Source organism: Micromys minutus, assembly GCF_963924665.1.
Source record: "Micromys minutus genome assembly, chromosome: 14".
NCBI classification, from domain to species: Eukaryota; Metazoa; Chordata; class Mammalia; order Rodentia; family Muridae; genus Micromys; species Micromys minutus.
Window position 1 is genome coordinate 54348843 of NC_137983.1, and position 23549 is coordinate 54372391.

General features: G+C 43.9%; 1 protein-coding gene across 1 annotated transcript in view; it reads right to left on the bottom strand.

Annotated features, from left to right (window-relative positions):
• The window catches only part of MYO16 (myosin XVI), a gene marked incomplete at both ends in the record, with an annotated part of 347769 nt that overhangs the window by 107285 nt on the left and 216935 nt on the right, over positions 1-23549 (bottom strand). The window contains 4 exons of the mRNA XM_080928526.1: positions 13573-13778; positions 14077-14157; positions 17443-17615; positions 19130-19205. Of these exons, the coding sequence (XP_080784652.1) occupies positions 13573-13778; positions 14077-14157; positions 17443-17615; positions 19130-19205 (536 nt within the window). The remainder of the gene's footprint in view (positions 1-13572; positions 13779-14076; positions 14158-17442; positions 17616-19129; positions 19206-23549) is intronic.

A 23549-nucleotide genomic window follows, 5' to 3' on the forward strand; every position in this document is an offset into this window, starting at 1 on the left:
CATTTGCCTCCCCTGTCATCATTTTGGATTTTAGGAAGAGCCGAACCACCCTGGGCAAAACCAAACCACCCCAGATGGGAGCGGTTGTACAAGAATGTGAGGCTGCTTGGTAGAATGGGAGAAAGGCCTACTGAGAACCAGCGTGCCCCCTCAGCCAGTAAGGACTCGCTCTGATCACGGGATAGAACTGGGGCTGAGCCATGAGCAGCCGAGCCAGCGCTGGCCAGGATGGTCTCAGTCTGCTTACACACTGGCTCTTTCCACAGTCCTGCTGTTAACTAAACTCCGTGTTGTCGGCAACCCGAAAATGAGCTCGAGGTCACTAGCTTGCTTCAATTTGCTCGTCTTTCCCTGTAGCCACCAGGAATAAATGTCCTCTGTGTGTTAGGCTCTGTAGCCAACCCAACTTGTTGAGGCTTCTTCCTTAAGAGCTCCAGTCCCCACATCAGGAACGAAGTACAGGTATAGGGTGACCACACACCCTGCAGACAGGAAAAGGGTGATAAGGAAAGAGTCTGGGTAACTTGGATCCTCGTGACAATATGGGTACAAAATGCAGGCATGGTGGCTTACACCTGCAAACTGGCACTTGGGAACCACAGGCAGAAGGCTCATCGAAAGGGTCCTATCCTTAGCCAAGAGGCTGTTTGCAACTGATAGTGGCAGAGAGTGAGGGAGGGAGGGAGAGAGGGAGACAGACAGACAGACAGACAGACAGACACACACACACACACACACACACACACACACAGAGAGAGAGAGAGAGAGAGAGAGAGAGAGAGAGAGAGAGAGAAAGAGAGAGAGAGGAGTATTCTTCAGTTGAGTGGAACTAGCTATATTAACCCAGGACAAAGCCCTTGTTCAGTAGTTGCCCAACACAATTCAGACTCTCACTGTTATGTGTGAGCTTTATTTTTTGTTTCTTAGCCCCTGCCAGAGTCATACAGATACAGCTGAGGACGCCTGCAGCTAACCATTGGACTGAACACAGAGACCCCAATGAAAGAGCTAGAGAAAGGACTGAAGGAGCTGAAGGGGTTTGAGACCTCATGGGAAGAACAACATTATCAACCAACCAGGCCCTCCACAGCTCCCATGGACTAAAACACCAAACATTGAACACACATGGAGAAATCCATGGCTCCAGGTGCATATGCAGCAGAGGATAGCATTGTCTGGCATCAATGGGAGGAGAGGCCTTTGGTCCAGTGAAGGCACGTTTTCCTAGTGTAGGGAAATGCCAAGGCACTGAGGTGGGAGAGGGAGGCTGGGAGAGGGAGCACCTTCATGGAGGCAAGTGAAGGGGGGAGGGAGGATGGGAGCGGGGAAAAGGGGATAACATCTGAAATGTAAATATGATAAAATGTTTTTTTAAAAAATAGAGAAAAAAAATCATGAAGTTGGGTAAGTATGGTGATAAGGAAGGATCTGGAAGGAATTGGGGGAGGAAATTTCTGAAAAAAAAATAAGCAGAAACAGAAACACACACACACACACACAATGCCCCCTTAAACTTTTGTGAGGGCAATCTAAGGAAGGCAATTTCTCAACTGGGATCCCCTTTTCTACTTTTTTGTTGTTGTTGTCGTTGCTGTTGTTTTTGTTTTTTATGCAAAGTTGACAAGACAAAGAAAACATAAAAACTCAGTTGAAAGTACAACTACAAAAGTAACCACGAAGAAAAAGATTGAAAAATTATAATAAACTGAATTCATACTGAATGACCTCTCAAACACTTCTGCAGACCTGAACGAACTCACCAGCAAACTCTGTGAACAGATCAGTGTTTTCTCACACAGGACAGCGCTGCAGGAACTATTTGTCAAGGAAGTAGCTTGTGTGAACGGATCGTTAGAAGATTGAGAGAACCTCACTGGATGATGAACCCAACACAAAGTCAGGCAAGACATTGGGACCAAAGTTCAGCGAAGACATGTGGATACTGAGTTAAGCCCGTGGATGGATGTGAACTGGCCTTAGAAATCAGGAGAATACAAACTCACAAAACAACAGTGTATCCTCCAGAATATCACAACGAAATCAGATTCACCTTGTGGCTGTATCACTGGAAGAGCAACATTCGTTTTTTCTATTCTAACAAGAAAGAGCCAGGTTAGGAAAAGGACTCTTTATCATCCCTCTCCTGAGGAAACAGTCTAATGTGGGCCACGAGGGTTAACCATTCTCTACATGCAGCCATAAGATACTCAGCAAGCCCATGAGACAAAACAAAGGGCACAGAAGCAATTGCCAGAGGAGGCCTTGGGCAGTGTCATGGGTCAGTTTGGTGTCAACCTGATTGGATTTTAATCCAACTGGAGACAAACACAGGTAGGGTATTCCCAGAGACTTGACCAAGATGAGATGACCCACCTTAGTGGAACAGTACTATCCTAAAGGCTGAGAGAGAAACAAAGAGAGATGAGTACAGGTGTCACCTCTGCTTCCAGACACAATGTCACCAGCTGCCCCACTTCCCACCTGTGTGCTTACCTGCCCACGGTGGGCTCCACCCCTGGGAGAGCCGCCCAAGGTGGACTCAAGTCCCAGGAAAGCCGGCCACAATGGACTCCCCCCACTCCACCCCGGCCCCGGGAGAGCCAAGTGAATCTTTGTGTCCTTAATTCTCATTGCCAGGCTTTTTTTGTCACAGCAATGGAAAAATAATTAAATCATTTGGAGTGTGATCAGAGTGTGTTCTCTTCATTGGGAGTCATAACCAAAGCACCATCAAGGATCAGAAGTAGCTGTGCCTCATTGTGTTCTGAGCTGTTTAGTTCAAGGGTGGGAGCGGACTTATTGCAAGGATGTTGTCCTGACAGCAGAGTATGTTGGGTTAGAAAGGATTGTTCTAGAAGTGTGCCTGCCTCAAGTGCAAGCTCAGCAGATTCATTTTTTCCCTATGTGATGGCTAACTTTTCAAAGATTCTTCCTGGTAATTTCATAAAAGTCAGACTCGAAATGACGTGCAGGTCATCATTAATGAAAACAAGACAGCAAAGGTGCAATCTTGTTTTCCTGTATGAGTAGATCATCATTCTTTTATTATCTCTAATGAATAAATGTCAGATTCTACTTCCTACTCTTGGGATGGCTTCACAGACATCTCCTTAAAATAAAGCAGACGTCTTTCCTCCATGTTTCCTTTGACATTTTGCTTGACCGTGTCCTGACCATCACAGTTGAGAAAGGTCACCCTGGCCTTCTCTCTATCCACTCACCACTTGAGGCTATTTGTGCGACTTGTCTGTCTGTCTGTCTATCTGTCTGTCTATAATCTACATATCATTCTCAGGTCTCTCTAATACAATTCACTGTCCTGCTAATGCTATTATTTTGAGCTGATTAAAGGTTGTTTTAAATTATTAAACGTTTGATTGCCATAGATTCAGTTTCTACAGAGGTCTAAATAATTTTGTCATAAATGGATGATCTTTGAAAAAAGGCAGAAGTTTACAAATAAAATCATCTTATTTTGAAACAATATGTTTTTGTAAGATCATGGATTTCTTGATAAGAAAACAACTTTGTTTTACTCTAAACTTACTCCTAGAAGTGGATGACTATCATTCCTATAATATGAACATTTACTAGCTGAGCTGTCATGGAAGTAAGGTTTTAGGTTTAGGAGGTGGGACTTTCAGGAGTTCAGAGTACTCTGTATTTGTGGTTTCCTATAAAGTGGGTCAGCTCTGCTTGTGATCTTTCCATACGTTAAAAATAGTCTTTTACATAAATGTGAGATCAATACAATATCTCTTGTGATGTAATGTTTTTATTGTTAAAAATATTTCTGATGCACAAATTAATCTCTAACCTCACAGTGTAGCCGAGAATGCATTTAGTTGATTAAGCATTTAAAAAAAAAAGCCGAGAAACAGAAAATGCAGCCTTCTTTTCCATACGGAATGGAAGTGTGAATTTATAAATGCCTGTCTAGTTACTATGTGATCAGAAGTCTCGGATAATGGATAAAGACATATGTTTCAAAGTAGGAATATTGCTAAATAAACCACAGATACAACAGGACCATTAGGACCTACAACACCTAACAAACACTTCTATGGGGGGAGGTGATAATGAGAACCAAAGTAAACATTTTGAAACTATTCAGGCAATAATCAGCATGCCCCCATTAGTACATCCATTATGACGTATCAACAAGTACTATGTTTCAAACACAAGATACAGGGCTCCACAAGGAAACTGCATAGAAAATTACATCAGCTATTCAAGTGTATGTAGTCCACACAGAGGGTTTTTGTTGTCAACCTGTCAGCTGCCTTGTGACTGGCATTGAGCAGCCTTTTTCTAACAGCAAACTGTCTGCTGGGTATGGCAGAAACTGGAGAAATGAGCAGAGACATAGATGAGACTTCCAACCCCCCTGCTTGGCCATGACGCCTGGAGCTGGGTGAACTAAGAGTGGTCCAAAGACAAAGAGAGAGGGGATGCTGAGACAAGAGCTCAGCCTTGCATGCCCGGCTCTGCGTGCTCACTTCAGAGCAGTAAGGCTTGGAATTTTACTTCCTCTGGAGCTGAGCACCTGTGCACTTTACAAGGTGTGCTAATCTTTGAATTTTCCTTTTCCCACGGGAACCTTAGAGACTGAAGAGTCAGTTATGGGGAATCCCTGGGAAACGACCCTCTCTTGTCAGAGCTGCTCTTTTGTTTCATTGTGACTTTTGCATTTATTCTGGATTGTTGACCACCTGAGGACTAGTCTGCAAACTCTACATTGCTTACCCATGTTACCCGGTGGCTGCCCGGTGAGGCAGGGGACTGCTGCTGATGAATGAGGGGCGACTGTAGATTACTCTTATTTAGGGACAAACACATGGCAATTATATTTCATTATTTACGTGTGTGTTTATGCTTGTGGTGGGCGTGTATGTAGGGGTCAGAGGTCAATTCCAGGCATCTCCCTCCACTGTTCATCACCTTATGTTTCCAAATAATGCCCGTTGAGGCCACCCAATCTCATAGATTCCTCTCAAGTGGCTTGACAGTGAGCCCCTGGGGTCTTCCGGTCTTTCCCTCTTTCTCTGGAGCCGTTATGGATACGTGTTACCATGCCTAGCTTTCACGTGGGTGCTGTAGATGCAAACTCAGCTCCTTACACTTTTACAGAAAGCACTTTATCCACCGAACCACTCCTGCAGCACAGGAGACTGTTGTCAGAGCCTCAAGTCAATGGTTTCCTTTATTACTTTTCTGGCAGTACTGGGGACTGAACCCATGACATAGGCCTTGCTAGACAAGTGCTCTACTACTGAGCTTCATCTCTGACTCCTGTAATGATGATTAGTAGTTACATATACCGATTATCTTCATAATGTTAATAATTACCCAAGAGGGCTTCTCCCTGAAATCCAGTGACACAGCTTGTACTGAGTCCAAGTTACAGCAGCACCCTGACTCAGGAAAAGTTTGGACAGAGAAAGAATGAATGAATAAGTAATGAAGAAATGAATGATGAATGAATGAATGAGCACTGTCCCAGCGGGATAATAAAAACTTGAAAGAGTAGACATTGGGGTCTGAGCCAGATTTCAAGAGTGAGTGCTGAAGCCTCTCCTCATGGGCTCGGCTATAGCTCTGTGGCAGGGCATCCGTCCTCTAAGCACGCCAAGGCCTCAAACTCCAGCCTTGGTGCCGAAAGCAAGCAGCAACGAGAGAGCCACCGTCATTGCCCTTTCACTGTATAAAGGGCACTGCGCACAACACCGTCTGGAAAGGAGACAGAATCTATACGGATTGTTAGCTGTCCTTAGGCCATGCCCACATGTCCTGCTTGGGTGAGGATGGGTTCTGAACGCCTCGCCCCTGTCTGCCTCCACACTGCCTGTGCCACAGCCGAGCACAGCACATGGTCTGTGGGATCTCGGTGCTTACTTTTGGGGTCTCTGCAGACAGTTGAAGCAGATTATAGAGGAGCTGCTGACCCACAATCCCAAGCAGTGAACCACGCTATGAATAAAGATACACGGGATTATGTTGCAGTAAATATTAAATATCTAAATGCTTATCTCTTCATCGGCCCCTGTGGTCTCACCCTCGGACATCACTCTAGTGTGGAGATGAACTCGCGGACTCTGTCACTGGGTCCTTGAGTTACACTTTCCACAAGATTCCCTTCCCAGGAGGTTCACTCTGCCCGCCCTGGTGCTTCTGCCCCTGCGTGTTTCTTTACCCCACTGCCAGGCACAAACATGACTTTAAGGCCCGACAGCTTTTCATACAGGTTTATATATCAAATTCTCAATCCACAAACCCTCTATACCACAGATTACATCCAATAGACAAGGATACAAACTGCCTTTCTATAAGAGATAAAAGACCTATAAAATCCATTAAAAATATTCAATCCTACCTAATGCCAATTACAGCCACCAGGATCCAGGTCTGCTTCCTCCAGTTCCATCTTGATCTCCTCCATCTCTCTGTTCCTCTTCCGTTTCCCTATCTTTTCCCTGCCTACCTCTCCCATGTCCAACCATATATCACTTTAACATCAATTCACAGGATTAGACTTTTGTCGAAATGACCTTCCAGCCATAACATAAGCTTCTGTTAGTTCACATTTCAAAAATTAAAGGCCTTCCTTATTCCCAATTACACCAAGTCTTACATAAGCACAACAGATTTGGCAATACTGCCTTGTAAGAAAATGTATCCTTTGCCAATTCAAACTTTCAGGTTTAATATCCCCTGACCTTATAAATCTCAGTTCTTTTAAAGAAGTGTTGGACAGGGCTGGCATCTTCAGGGTGCCACAAGGACACTTTGAGAAGGTTTTGGCACAGACTGCCTGCTTTACTGTGTAGTTGCCACCCCGGGCTTTGAATCCACCAACTTCTGTATGTTTTCCTTCTGTCCTTTCCCCTGCCCTGTGCGCTGCTGTGGCTCTTTTCCTTCACAGCAAAGCCTTTGATCAGCCTATGTGGCTTAGACAAGCTGAAGGATTCATGTTATTTGCAGGCGGGATCTTTCCTAGTGTTGATCTGAAAACAGAGCTCTGGGTGATCCTTTGGCCAAACATAATATAGTCATCCTGGGGCTCTTGCTGGTCAAATCCTCTGTCCTTCCCAAATACAGTGACCTCATTAAGTATAAGCCTCTCTCTTCAATGACAATAGATGGCACTCACCTCCAAACATAAACAATTCCCTGTAAAAGCCTGCCACCCCACACCACCTGGGCACGTACCACCAAAGATTCTTGATCCCCAAACAGGACAGAAACTGAGGAGAAGAAAAAGAAGAGGGGGCAGGATCTCTCGGGAAGGCATAGCACACCGTAAACCATCGAGGATCACAACATCATGAGTATGCAGAGGATTGAAGAGATCGCTGAGGAGGATGGCCAGGGCCAGACAAGTTACGTTCTTAAACCGTGTGTCAGGATGTGTGTGTGCGTGCTGGCTCCTATGTTCTTTTGGTTATACACACATGTGGGAGTCTGTGGTACAGAGGTCATCTTTGGATATCATTCCCCAGGAAACATGAGACAGCTTCTTACAGAACCCCGAGCTAAGTAGGCTATGTTGAGTCCCAAGTGTGTGCCTGTCTGCCCCTCCAGAGCTGGTGTTACAAGCATGACTTACCATTCCCATTTTTTGGGTGGGTGGACATCACCTTTGATAATTCCTCTATAATTTCCTAAACACATGTTAACTCGATGTTTTCCAGCCCATGGAGTTAACTGTATATATACACACTGAGAAGTGATGAGAGCCAGCCAGTTTACACCTGAGGTCTGGCTGTAGGGGGCTTTCCTTTGCTTCCATATATACGCACCCCTGTCTCCCCTTAAAGGTATATAGCACCTTGCCCCAGTGTTACCACACCAGTTGCCTGTATTCTAAGAGAAGGGTCCATACCAGCTGCAACCATTGTGCCTCGCAGAACAGATGGAGAACTTGCTGTACCTAGCTGAGTAGGAGCCCCTTGGAAGCTTTTTCCAAGGTAGGAACTCTGAGCTGCTCTGCTGGAGGGGTTGCCCATAGTGGGGCTGCAAGGTACCAGACATGTGGGTGAGGAACACGCAGGCTTGCTGCAGTACCAGCTGTCCTGCTGTCTGTCCAGACCTACAGGAAAGAACTCACCCGTCCCAGCTGATTGGACAGGGAGGCTGGAGGAAGAGTAAGTTTTTGTTTTGCAACACTAAGTTTTGGGAGGGACTAACAAGGTGATGATGACTGAGCTCTGATGCTCATCCTCTTCTGCGTGCTTTCCATACCCCTCCTGTGGGTCTAGTCTTGTTCCACCTGTGGGTGCTGCTTCAGGGGATTTGAGAGAACAATGGGCCCACTTTCCCCTTCTTACTTACCAAGGGCGGGTTCTGATTCTGTCATGAAGTAAAGACCAAACTCACAGCTGATTTGAGCTGAACCCTACTGCTGCTAAGCCCCAGCTCATCAGTAACAAAAGCTTTGCTATTATGAAGTGCACAGTTTGGGTTGTTGGTAGTTTGCTGCCCGTGGTCTATAGAACAGGCTGGTGAGAACTGACTTACAAAGCCATGCTAGGATGTCACACAAATTGAAGTAATCGATGATGTCAACAGAGAAAGTGCTTGAAATAGAGACTCAGATCAGTCACTCTTGATACAGACGAGGCACACACCCAGGCCCCTTAGGGCAAAGCAGTGACAAGAAAACCCTCCATAAAGAGCCTGAAATTGAAGGTAAGCTTTTTGGACAACACATTAGATGCTACGCTTTCATCAGAATGGCCTGTAAGACCGTCTGAGGGCATTTTCTCAATATAATAATTAACATGGGAAGACCTAGTCCATTGTGTGTGGTGCTGTCCCCAGGCAAGTGTGGGTTGTATGAAAACGCAAGCAGAGAAAAGCTTGAAGAAAGCTCATAAGCAGCGTTGCTTTATGACCTGGGCTTTGGCTTTGGTCTCTAGGTTCCTGCCCTGATTCCCCTTCATGATGAGCCGCCAGCTATAGCATGAATGACCCTTTCCTCCTCAGCTAGCTTCTGATGGCGGCATTTTTTTTTTTTTACAGCAATAAAAAGCAAACTGAGCACTGTGTTTTCAACCCCACATTCTAGGACTTTCTCATCTGTTTTTGCCAACCTACCATCATGCTGAATTCAGTGTAAATGAATGTTATACATTCAAACTGCATTCAAAAGGCTGTTTACTTTACTGTAAAACTGGACAATGTTTTTATCTGTAACTTTGGGGTGAGCATAGATTTCATACATGGTAAGCCTTTTGCTTTGATGGGTTTTTACCTCTCTAATTTTCAAGTTAGCTGTGACCTGAGGAGAGGTATTTTATGATGGCATTAAGTAGAACACAAGTTCTGTTTTACTTGGGAGAGGTAAGCTGCTATCTGGAATTTCAGCAGAAAATGATTTCTATTAAATTCTACCTCCAGGCTTTGGTTTAGATGGTGGCGCTTCCTAGCATGGGGTCATTTCAGAGTGCAGGTGAGATTCTGAATATGCACAGAGTATTAACTCACAATGGCTCTCTGACAGCACTGTTTTGATTGTGATTTAGTCACGTTTCACAGAGACAGGCAATCTCTCCATAGATCAATGTTTTTTGTCACATTCAGAGAGATGGTGACACATTTCTGCTAAAATAAATTGATAGTTTAATTTCTGCCTAGCCATTCAAAATAAAGACAAGAGGAAATCACATCCCTTTCAGATAAGAAAATGCTAAAAGGAATACAGGGACAAACTCACGTGACAGTTCCCACACTCAAATTCTTTGTCTAACATAAATTCAAAAGTATGGTTTTTATTTTGTTATTCAAACGTTTTCATTCTAAGTTGAGATTCAGTTAATATCCTATGGCTGATTTTGTCTGAAGGGGTGTGTGTGTGTGTGTGTGTGTGTGTGTGTGTTAGGAATTGAACCAGGGGCTTCAAACATGCTACACAAACACCATCAACTTATATGTCTGGATCCTGAAGATATTTATTTAGTGCCTACAAGGGTTGTTAGTAGAAATGGTCCCTGCCGAGAAGCTATTATCTTAAGAGAAGTATAGATGTGAAAAACCTGTACTTAATTTCAAAAGGTTAATTGCATAATCTGTTTTCATTAAGGTAGGCTCTGACAGAAAGTCATATAAAAGGCAAGATGAAAGTCCTTTCAAATCACCTCAATGTATAATACCACACAGAGTCATGACCCCCACCCCCACTATTCTGTAGGGACACAGCAATTCAAGATGTCTGCTTGTTGTGATAAGCATTAGGGGGAGAATAAAGGTGCCTGGAGAATTCCTGAGGGATGCCTTCACACAGAGCTTGATCGACATTGTGTTCCTAAGACAGCCTCACTAAACAAACTAGTCGATGCCAGAGATGTACTGTCACTGTTGGCAGATGGGTCCTGCTGTTTGGGCCACAGAGTATCCCAAACGTGGGGGAAGACTCCTTAAGAAGTTTGGCAAATTGACATTTGAAATTGGTGGAGCTGAATACTTTACATTTTACACACACACACACACACACACACACACACACACACACACACACACACACACACACACGGAATTGGCTTTGCAAGGGTGATATCAAAACAAAACAAAACAAAAATTCCCTAAGAGATTACCTCAGAATGATGTCTATCCTTCATTAACTTCAACATTTCTGGCCAGCTTTTGGAAACAATCATTGACAAGATTCACCTCAAGCCCCAGAATATGAAGGATTTGAAGCCCCGATTTGGTCTACCTCTGATGTGCATGGCGTGGGCCTCTTATGAGCTGGAAATAAAATTAGTCCCATGGATCAAACTATGATGTATCTATACCCATGGCTGGAATATGATTTCCTTCATCTATAGCCTTTGATAATGAGCCATTGATGGAAATATAACCCAAAGCTTAGAATTGCGGCCCCTGTTGGTCCCATCCTGAAGGTTAAGATACATTTGTGAGGTCTCTTAGTTTTAAGCTTGCAAATGGATACTCTGGTTAAAATTCTTCCCTACACATAGATACAGGCTATTATAAATATTCTTAAGGGATGGGTGTGTGTAGATAGGATTTTGTGTTGTCTATATGGAAAATTTATCTTATCAGTTGGATCAGAGATATTGTGTAATATGTTCATTCATGTAGTTTCAGAGAAAGTTCAGTGGCTGGCTCACCAAACCTGCCTGTGTATGCCTGGTGTGCTAACAACCCACCAAGGGAGCAGGGAGTGAAAGTGGCGTGGCGGGTGCCACACTGGAGCGGCTTGCAGACCACCCAGGTCAGTGAGAAGGGGTCCAGAGAGCAGAACACGCCAGAACCATATATTTTTAAAAACATTTACTGCTACATTTCATCTTTTATTTATTTATTTATATTTTACTTTTAAATTTTATTTATTTTTCCTTTTTTTTATTGGATGTTCTCTGTATTTACATTTCAGATGTTATTCCTTTATCCCCACTCCCATCTGCCCTCTCACTCCCCTTGCCTCTGTGAAGGTGCTCCCTCTCCCAACCATCTTCTCCCACCTCAGCGCCTTGGCATTCCCCTACACTGGAGAAACACACCATCACTGGACCAAAGGCCTCTCGTCCCACTGATGACAGATAATGCCGTCCTGTGCTGCATGTGCACCTGGAGCCATGGGTCTCTCCATGTGAACTCACTGGTTGCTTATGGGCCAGTTTACAACTCATTTACCCAAAGACCACTTGAACTTAACGGTACAGAAGGGCTGGCCTCTAAAAAGCCAACTAGATGCATGAAACAAACAAACAAAACAAAAAGCCATAGACCCATTTTATGTTATACATCCATGAAGACTGATTTGATTTCTGCTGATGAAACAGACAAAGATGGATGGAGATGTATGCAATAACCAATAATATGCCCTCCCACTGCTATCGCAGCCTCATAAACCTTACTCCTGTCCAGGCTTACTGTACTCCTATCTAGTTACCAACTTTACAACTACCCGCTATGAATTATGGCACCATTGTTGTGTCTATAAGCAGTTATTAGTGCTGGTATTATCTTTACCAAGATTAATACTGACTTCACCTGAAAGCCAGCTCCCTGTGGCCTCTCTCCTGTGCTTCTGCACTGCAGGAACATGTTCTATCTACCCGGCTCTGTCTGCTCTTTACCCGTGTGTGCAGGTAGCTGTCTGCTGTGCATCTCTGAGATACAGAGTCAGAGGAAGGCAGGAGACGAGATCTCCAGACTGAAGAGTGACATTAGCATACATTTGTAAGCTAAATGAATATTCATTAACTACTTTCTTTAAAGCAGATTCATTTAGATTTTTGATTTTCTTAAACTGAAACTCACCTCTGGGTTTAGTTACCTTCTGTTGCCATAGTAAGGCGCCAGAGAAACAACTTAAGAGTCTGTTTTTGCTTATGGCACAGTTAGATTCCCGCAGTGATGGGGACAGAAGGCAGAGAGCAGGAACTGGAAGTGGGCTGTGGTTACAAACTTCAAAGCCTGCCCCTAGTGACACACTGCCTTCTGAGAGGCTCTGTCTCCTACTGGCTTCATAGTCTTCCTAAACAGCACCACCAGCTGGAGAGCAACTGACCAAATTCATGAGCCGATGGGGACATTTCTCATCTAAACTACCACACTTCTCAAGTGTGGTCACCAACATCCATGAGAAAAAGCCAGACAAAGAAGGAGGATTGTCCAATCCTATGGCTGGGGAGAAGGAACAGAGGGACCCCTGGAGAATGATGGCCAGCTAGCCAGTGTTTCCGAATCACATGTTCACTGTGATGCCCTGTCTCACAGAGTAGGGTGGGAAGAGATGGAGGGAAGAGGAAAGTCACCTGGTGTCAACGTGTTGTGTGCAAATGCACTTACGTACCACTGGGACATATAAACAGACATATGCTCCCCCAACACAACAGAAATAAACGCCACATAATACCTAGGCAGATACATAGTCTGAAAGCCTGGTGCAGCCTTGGGGTTGAATACTCCGGCCTAGCTGCTGTGGTAAAGATGCGTTCGAGAAGAGACAAGGCTCTGTTCCCCAACATGCCCCTTGTCTGTGCACTGTTCTGGGCACATAGGCTTTGAGTTGAAATGATCTAATATAGGGGAGGGGTCGATGCATTTTCCTATAGGGGCAAATAATAAAAATGCCTTAGCTGTATTCTGCACTGTCATCTCTGTGACCATCCTAAGGGGAAATAAGACCACAAACAGCAAGCAGATAGATGCTCCTGATACATTCCAGTCAAGTTCCGTTTATACAAAGAAGGGCCCGACTGTGTTGTTTGGTAACCTTCATCTAAACTCTACTTTTTTTTCATACAAGACAATGAAAAGATTACCACATTTACACCAATCATTGTAATGAATGTTATGCAAATACTGTGTATGTCATAAGTCCATGGACAGCCACACATGATGGGGACTGAATGGTTTTCAAAGTCCTGTCTTCAGCTATGTTGGTCACTTTTTATATAAACTCTGCTGACACCTTCCACTGCCTCCCAGATTCTCCTGTTTCATGACAGCAGAACCACTGAGCATCACGCTCCAAATGGAAGCTGAGACGGTATCAGCACAGCATCTCCACGGACGGCAGAGCAACAGTTCCAGACTAACCTGGAAAGGAAGTCCTCGAAGGAAGGGCGCACTGGGTACCCATATCGGAACAGCCTCACCAGCCCCAGGACACCGAGGTACTGCAGTTGGGCAGACACGTAGAAGTGATCGAACACACCAGGCAGCTGCGAGGTATTGGGCTTGATGCAAAGGATGAAGTGTGGACTGCCCCTCTGCAGCTTCACAGTGATGTCTGCCAGAGACTTCTACGGAGAGAGCAGAAGGCAGCTGACTCCCAGGACACACAGGCAGTGGGTGGGAGGACAAATTAAAACAAACAAACCAATCAACAAACAAACAAACAGGGGTCTCTGGATGCATTCCATGAGGTGTCTGTGTGTAATGCATTGTTTTAGTGTGTGTTTGTGTGTGTGTGTGTGTGTGTGTGTGTGTGTGTCCTTTCTTCTCAAGGTACTCAAGGTTTTAAAAATGCAAAAGAACCTGTCACATATACATATTACAACTGAAACAAACAGGGAGCTTTTGAAGAAGGAGGTCACTCACCGTGAGTTGTGACGCAGTGGTGGCTGGGTCTCCCCGTTCCAGTCTTTGTAGGAATGTGGACGTTCCCTTCTTTTTTAATAACTGTAGGGGGGCAAGGAGGACAGGTTTATCTTATTAACTTTTGGTTTAGGAGGAAAAAAAGAGAAACTAAACTTTTTTCTCATGTTAATACATTTCCAGACAAATACACAAGCAAGAGGTCATAAAAAGTCAGAACTACTGTTTGTTTTTTGTTGTTTAGTTACCACAGATTTTGGGAAATGGCAGCTGTGGGTAAGGTAACAGTCACTGCTGCTGACATTTCACACTTTCTTACTCAAAGCAGACTCACCACCTGCCTCTCCCCATCTTGAGCTCATAGTAAACTTAGGTTGGACCAGTAGATAGCGCTTCCGTGCAGTGTCCTGCCTGTTTACTAGTCCTTGGCATTAATCATGAAATGTAGCTACTTTGTTATAGTTTTGTTATTTTAGTTGTTACTCTGTTTATAACACAGGAGTGTGGGTTCGACTTATTCTTGGGTTTTCTTTCTTTCCTTTATTACTTCCTTTTAACTGCTGAAAGGAATAGGTTGGGTAGGAACTTCTTGAAAACAGACAGAAGGCTGTCTTCAATACAGATAAAAGCAGCTCTTTAAAGAAAAACAACAAGTGTTAATTGCTAATAGGAAAGGAAAACGGAAAAGACTGAGAATGGTGCCATTGAGTGAGGAATTAAAGGGCAAGTGGTAATTAATTAAACCCCACCAGGGGTGAACAATGCCACACAGCATTGCACAGAACTATGACGGGGCAGACTAACATACCCACTGCTCTAAAGCAATTTCTCTTAACACCATGGAAGAGAAAATTCTGATGAAACACAAATCTGGTTGGTAGCACTGTGAGGACAGTAGTTAATGAGAAAATCATCTGTTTAGTACCATGAGGACAGCAGCTCATTTCCTTTCATTAAAGATGAGCTATGCAGGGGAGTGATTCACTGTGTCCACAAGGGAATACATACTGAAGGGCCAGCACCTACCCATCTCCACAAATTCAATGCCCACTGTCATGTCCATTTAAGGAATGGGTAAAATTTCATGTTTCTGGCCCAGGGATAGATGTATAAGGACAAGGACCGGGGAAGGTTGAAGGGAAAAGCAAGGGCAGTGGGGAGCAAAGCACTTAAGGATTTGTGATGAAAGTAAATCTCCATCCCTACAGGTGGGCACAAAGTTTCTTGTTCTGGGTAGCTTGCTACTATAAATTATCTATCCTCTCCAGTCCTTCAGGGAAAAGTCTAAAGGTGCCCAGGTTTCAGATGCTTAATGACCGAGGTTAAAATGTGTGTTTAGATTAGGTGTATGGAAATTTCTTACTTCTGATATACTATCTGAATAAAATGCCCCTCAGAATCAAGTGCTCTCCACAAGGGCACCCTTGGCTAATGGCATTTACTAGGCTGTGAGAAGGGATTCCTGCCACATCTAATTCTACAACATGACTAAGGGTCAGTGATCCTAGGGTCTGCTGACTAATGGCAAATGCACACGTGAGCATGTCTACCTGCACACACACAGAAGCACATACATATACAAACACACATATACATATATACAGGCACCCATAAGCATATACATTTTCAGAGACACACATACACACAAGTATGCTTGCACATACATACATACATACATACATAAACAGGCACATATGCACAGGTACACACATACACATAGGCAGATACATACAAATATAAGTACATATGCACACATACACAAATACACATATACACAGACAGGCACACACATATACATGCATATAGGTACATGCCCACAGTGGACATACATATGCACATTTACACAAAGCATACCCATGTATGCACATTAGTACCTATAAATATATATGCACACATAGATATACATACACGCGCACATACAAACATGTGCAGAGACAGAGACACATACAGAAACACAAACACACATATGCACACATTTACCTACTTACATATAAACTTACGAAATATTCACAATAATATGCATGTATCCATTCATATATACATGTACATATGGTCTATGCACAGAACACATACACGTATGCACATATACACAAGGGCATACACACATTCCCGCACACCTGTCATTTTTCAAAGGGCAGCCTCTTAAACCATGCTTTCCTTTGAACTGGAGAGCTAAGCTTCAACCTGCCTCAGTAACTCCATTTTCAAAACCAATTGTTCTCAACCCCTTCCAGATTACGCACCACCCCCATATTTTGGTAGACATAATGAAGAGATTCGTTAAAGCAGTTTGCTCTTGTGTTCTAAAGAAACAGAGCAGTGCAGGGACATTTCCATAGCATTTGAAATAGCTCGGTATGGGGGCTTGAGTTCTCCTTTAGAAATAGAGCCTTTAGTCACAAATCCAACACGTGTGGATGAAACACACTGGCAACTGAGGAAACACAAAAGCAAGCCCAAGGTCTACACACACAGTGGAAATGTTCCAACCCTGGGAAAATGAAAGAAATGACAATTTATCATTTCCAGAACCAAACCTTGGAAGCAATCAGGTCAAAGGATAGGGTACTACGTTTATCTCTTCGAATCCAATTGCCCTGAAGTTCTTTCACACCCATCCAAAAAGATGGCTGAGATAAAAAAGGAACAGGATGTCACAGAGACAACGATGACATTGAAACCAGTCAGACTGAGTTGTCAGTATACTGAGCCTTCCGTGTCCTCCTGCATAGTTATAACATAAAACACTACCTGTCTTCGGGCAGCTTATCTGTTAACCTGAAACAGCCTAGAGGTGCCTGAAAACAAAAACAAAACAAAGAAAACAAACAAACGAAGGTACAAGTGATTGTTGTTATTGGGTTGGTCTCTGAGGGACTGTCTTATTTAGTGCAGGAGAGTCCAGGCAAGTGGCCCTGGGCTCTGCTGTACAAGACTAGCTAAGCACAAGCCAGTGAGCCAGCCAGAGAGTGAGCAAGCAGCATTCATTTGTGGTCTGTGCTTCAGGTTCCTGCCTTGAGTTCCTGCCTTGAGTTCCTGCCTTGAGTTCCTGCCTTGAGTTCCTGCCTTGAGTTCCTGCCTTGAGTTCCTGCCTTGAGTTCCTGCCTTGAGTTCCTGTCCTGCATGCCCAGCTCTCTCCGCCCCTGCAGCAGAAAGGCAACCAGCCCTGCAGTTTTCCTTTTAATTCCTTCTGCTGGAACATGAATATCTTCTCATTGTACTAAAACCCGGCATTTTATCTTTAATTCCTTCCGCTAGGCCATGAACATCTATCTTTATGTTGTATTAAAAATTGTGCCTTTAAGGAGGGCAGAGACCATACCTAAGCAGAGTAAACTACAACAGAAGTGAGAGCAAGGAACCCCCTACCTTGCTAAGTTCTAGGTAATTCTTGTTCACTCCAACCGTCGAGGATGCAGTTCTCTTACTGAGCAGGGTGGATTTGTGTCCTCCGAATTTGAGGGATGGGTAGGAAGATAGGAGCGATCCCGTCTGAGAGAGTTTTGACTGGAACAAATGGCTGATCACAACATTTTCACTTGCTAGGAGAGAAATATATGAACATTGTAAACTTAAAGTCACGGCCGGGGCAGGGCTCACACTACATGGAAGCACCGTCTATGGTATTTCCACCAGCATTCATTTGTCCAGACAGACAGTGAGGCTTGCCCACGGTCTACAGTGGCTGTTCTTTTGTCCCAGCAGAGCTAAGTAGCTGTAAGAAGACCCTAAGGAGACAGCTCTGTGCCCGCCACAGAAAGCATGTCAGTGCCTCACGTCAGTGAGTGAATCCTGAGTATGCCAGAGCAAATTGTAAACTCAGTGCTCCTGCTGAGGACTAAGCAATAGTTACCCATGTTTTCTTGACATCGGATTAACTTGTTAGTGAGTTAAAACAGAAGAAAGGCTTTAAGATACTGGCATTCTATAGACAAGCAAGATTAAAACATCTCTCGACACTGCTTTCTCATTCTATGTACACGGGGGTCCTGCCACCAGGGACAACACGAATAAAACAAAGGGACAATGTCTATGACATGCTCTGCTTGTCAGACCTTCACACAGAGACCAGCAGAACAGAGCAAGTTCAAGTAACCTTAGTGGGGAGGCCGCTACCCTACAGGGCGAGCAAGGCTGAGCATTTCCAGTCTCCAGCTCTTTGTGATTTCACCCGGCTCCTGTTCCCCTGCAGCGTCTCAGCCAAGAGAACTCACAAAAGCTGCGTGACTGAGGGGCTGAGAGAGGGCCGCTGTGTAAACAATGCATCATGACCACGAGGCTGTGGTGTGCGTGGTGACGCAGATATCTGACCTTCACTTCAAAGCACCTGACCACTTCACGAAGCCTGGATTGTCTTTCCAGGAAAGACAAATGGCTCTGCCTCACTGAAAACTCAGCCTGTTCCGTCAGAGGCTACCAGAAATACGTGAATCACCAGGGACTCTATTAAGAAAATTATTACTAAGAACAGACAGAATCACATATATCTGATTATGATAAATATGTTAGAGTATAGTGTTCCAAATTAAATAGAATCATAGTTGGCATATGCATATAAAATATTAATATCCACTAAGTAGGAGCCAATAACTATATGTAACTATATATCTCTGCACATGTGTATACGCATATACATCGATCAGCTTTCTACTTAGTGAGCATCAGTAGTTCATAACTAAAGGTACATGAAAACAAAATGCCACACAAGTTTTGCTCCTGAGTCATCTCTAGTGATAGAATTCACGGTGCTGTGGCCTAAGTAAGTTCAGAAGCTGATTTCATCTTCATTCGTCTTCACGGACAAGCTCTTCCGTGTTCATACACAGGTGTAGTAAAGCTGTTTTATTACATGCCTGTCTGAGAGAAGCTTAGTCAAAATTGCATTTCCACTGGACTCCCAGTTAGGCTGCAACGCTCCGTGTGGTGACACACCCCTTGCCATCCGGAAAGTTGGCAGGAAATGGTTGAGCACCTGCCCTCTAGGCAGAGCAGAGTGCATTTTACAGGATATTGTCCCAAGATCAAGAAATCAGTGCGGGGAGAGAAATCAACTTACTTTTCATTACAAATAGGAGGTTCTGTGACAGAGAGTCCTTGTTTCTTTCAGCTGCCCCTCCAATTTCATACATTACCTGAAATGAGACAAAAATAGCAAAAATGGTTAAGGATAAAAGGTGAGTGTGAAAAATTCTTAAAAAAAAACATGATTTATTTGGTCCCTTTAAAGGTCCCTGGAAGAAGCATCTTCAGGTTTCTGAGTTCACATATCATGTAGGGCAAAGCTGGCTGTCCAGTTGCCCACTCCAGAGCAGGTGTTAGCACACTGCAGTGTGAGTCAGGTACCACGCTGCAGTCCGTAGACAGCCATGGCTCATCACCATAGCTTCCTCTGAATCACAGAAGCTGCTCTCAGCAGGGCTGGTCACGACCTGATCAAGTCTCTCATCAGAACCTGAACACATTTTTTTTTTTTCTTTTTCTGACACAGTGGACCACACTTCTGAACATCCCGTGGTGCACACAGTGCAAGTTCCCAGCCATGGTGCAAGATCACACAACCTGTAACTCCTCAGTGTGGGCGTAAACTGGTCTGGGCTAGATTCTTCCTGTGTGAGGGAGCGCAGCTCAGTGACATCGTGCAAGCTAGGTCACCTCGTCTTTACAGCCACCTGGGTTCATCCATATAGACTTTGATAACCCCTTTAATGTCCCCAAGTTCTAATTTTAAATTTTCAAGGTAGTAGTAGGTGGCATCCTGTGTTGCTAAGTCTGTAATGGAACGCACGGGAACTTCTCCGCAGATCTTCCAAAAGTTAGACAGGAAGTCTGAGGTGCTGTTGGAGCATCTGGCCAGCCCACAGGACATTGCTGGTGACCTCTTCCACCCATTTTAAGGAAACGAACATCAGCTGAGCTCACCTTCTCTTGGCACAACCTCCATCATCACTGAGAAACAGGTGCAGCTTTGTGTTTTCTTTCTAGATTCCCTAGGGTCCCTTCCAGATACCCCTGATGTTTTTGTGAAGATTGTATCTACATTTTCCTCTTCCGACACCCTCTTCCTGGCTTCATGTGCTCCAGCTGCACACACTTGGCAGTTTCCCAACACTGGGTATTTAAACCACAGTCCTCATCCCCAACAGCCTATGACATCTTCGTGCTGTCTCTCAATTTACCTCCAACTCTCCTCAAACTCTCGCCTCTCCCAGAACTCTGGGAAGCTGCTTCACTCAGAGTCTTTGAGGTCTTGAACCTCAGGCTGAACACAAGAGCAGCAGGTGCTGGGGTTCCACATTCCTGACTAAGGAAACAGGGACAGGGTAGTCCTCAAGCCTTGACATGGGGAGAGACCCTCTGCACCCTGCATCTCATGCTAAGCTTTCGGCTCAGTCTGCTAAGAGTTTCCCAGTGCATCTCCTCATGACAGCTCATCAGTGGGCACATACTTAGGAATTGTCAAAATGCTCCTGGTCTTCCAGTTCCCAGCACAATTTCTAATTCCACTCCTTCTTGGTAGCTGGCAATATTTCTTGCTTTCAGGGTAAAGCTAAGACTCTTATGCAGTAACATTTCTGGGCTCTTATTTCCTTTCCAAATAGCTTTTTCCCATTGTTTGTGCTCTATTATGGTGGAGTGCTTGGTATGACCAAGATGGCTTCCCTGCTAAGATTGTCCCTGCCATCTGATGGTGGCTACAGCCCCGAGCTTGCTTCTTCTGTCTCCACTTTTTTACATGTTATTCATCCTATTAATTATTAGTAATACAAAATACTATTATTACTAAAATAAGAAAAAGACCAAAATTTAATTTCTGACTTCTATATTTTCATCTGAATTCAAGGCAACTCCACTGTTAGATGGGAATGTCATTTACACAGAACCACTGGGATGCTGGTGTGTAGGAATGTTCATTGTATGGTTCTAGGCTATAATACCAGTCTGCATGAGAATTCTCATAATGACTCCAAATGAAACATGCATGCGTGCACACACACACACACACACAAACACGAGTTTGCTCTTGTACTAGCATTGCAAATTCAATTTATGATATGGTCTTTACAGTCACAGACATACAGCAGCAAGACTTCCGAGTAGGGCCTGAAATTTAAAAAGAATGGAAAAGAAGAAAAGATAGAAAGGCAGGAAGGAAGGAAGAGAGGAAGGAAGGAGGAAGAGAGGAAGAGAGGAAGGAAGGAAGAGAGGAAGGAGAAAGAGAGAAAGGTAAGGGAAAAGATGGGGTAGGACAGAGATCAGCTGGTAAGAAGGGGGCTGACTAGGGTGAGGAGGATTAACAAGGGTATCAGAGGTGACTGTGATTGTTTGCCTCGTGAATAAGATGATCCTGTTAAAAACAAAAGTCTAAATACAGGCATCCATTAATGCCAGTTTCTGTGGTGTGAACAGCGTCCCATTCTGCCTTTTAAATATTACAACTTACTACTTCAAATCTAGGATACCTCAGAACCCATAAATCTTGTAAGAAATGATACAGGAAAGTTCTATTTGCCCATGATCAGTTTCCTTTCATAGGAAGATCCTATAACATAATCAAAACTGTGAGACTGACCAATGAGGTGAGCATATAGACTATTAACCCCTGCGTGGGGACTGCTCAGTCCACGTGTGTGCTCTCGGCTTCTTTGTTCGGTGAAGTCCACTGCCTTCTGCCACTGTCTTGAATACAAAGCTTCACCATGTCGTGAGATAGTCAGATGACCCTTCCCACTGTATTCTATAGACATCACTGTAGCCACATTAGTGACCGTGTCTTCCCATATACATTTACAGTGAGATGGACAATGCTTCCACAACTACAAAAATAATTGTTTTGATGCGAGGTCTCCCCAACTCATATTTCTTCTGCTTCTGCTTCCTCAGCAGTGGAATTATTACCGGCATGCTCTGTCACACACACCACACCACACATACACACACACACACACACACATGCTTCTTCCACTCTCACCTGTGTTTTTGACACACTCTTTCTATATATGTTTAGCGAGACTGGCTTATACCAGACCTGACCACTGTGCTGTTCCTGAGTGGTTATGAATGCTATCATGCTTAATTTCCCTGTCCGTGACTGACATTAAGATACAACACATTTTTATGTTTTCCTGGATCTTTCTTAAAGTTTTAATTTTTTGAGGATTTCATGCATGGGCACTGTTTGTATTATTTCCGCCCATCCCCCCCTTCCCGTGTTCCTCCCGACACCTCTGTGGTCAGCAGGGGCTCACCGTTAGTATTGCTATGCTGAACGTCCTGTCTGAATGCCTTGGTTCTGCTATGGTTGTCTTTCTCTTGAATGGATTCCTTGTGGTTTTGTACACTGACATGTATGTCATGTATAAGCAGGGATTTTTTTTTCTCCCACAATCTGTCAGGCTTTTATTTCCTTTCTATCCTCATTAGATTCACTAGAACCTACAAGGTCACATGGCACAGAGTGACAGCAGCCAGCATCTTTGCCAAACTCTTGGCCTTAAGAGTGACACACCTGGTTTCCAGGGTTACTTACAGCAATAGGCTGCTGCCAGTGCTCTTCCTGGGGCAGTAGCATGTCGTCCACAGCTGTTTTCTTGGAATGCTTGTTGTGGATATATGTTGAATTTTATCCAATGTTTTTTCTGCATCCATTAATAAATTACATATTTCTTCCCTTAGCTTATTAGTATTTTGGATTGTCCTGAATAATTTTCAAATATTGAAAGTACTTACATTTTTGGAAAGCATTAACTGACCATGATCATAATATACATTATACTATATTATTATGTTATTATATATTCATATATATGAACCCAGTCTGCTATATTTTATTGAATGCCTATCTAATTTTGTTCTTGAAGGACTGATTTGTGGTGTGTGTGTGTGTTTGTGTGTTTGCGCATGTGTGACTATATGTTTGTGTGTGTTTGTACGTGTGTGACTGTGTGTGTTTGTGTGTGTGTGCATATGTGTGTATTTATGTGTATGTGTGTGCACGTGTATGTGTTCTAGCTCTTGTCTGATTTGGGGAGGAGAGTGATGCTAGCCTTGTAAAACAGATCAGAAAGCGTTCTGTCTTCTGTTTTCTGGATGCGACTGCATGGAGTTGGTACTGATTTTCTTTGAAACATTTGGTAGAATTCTCCAGTTAAGCCATCTGGAAGAAGGTTTCTTTTTTGGGGATTTTGAATTTTCAAACTCTTTCCCTGACTGGCCTGTTTGGACGATCTCCTTCCCCGGGGTGAGGTGAGGTAGCTGAGCTCTCTGAGGAATCAGTCCATGTTAGCCCCACCATCCCACCATGTGGGGTTACTTCTGTGCCTGATCTGACTGCTGGCCAGGCCACAAACATACTTTCTGTCTTTTTCTTGAAATTGGTCATATGTATACACACACACACATACACACACACACACACACACACACACACACACACACACACACACATACACACGTATGTATTTTTGGTCAGCTTTACT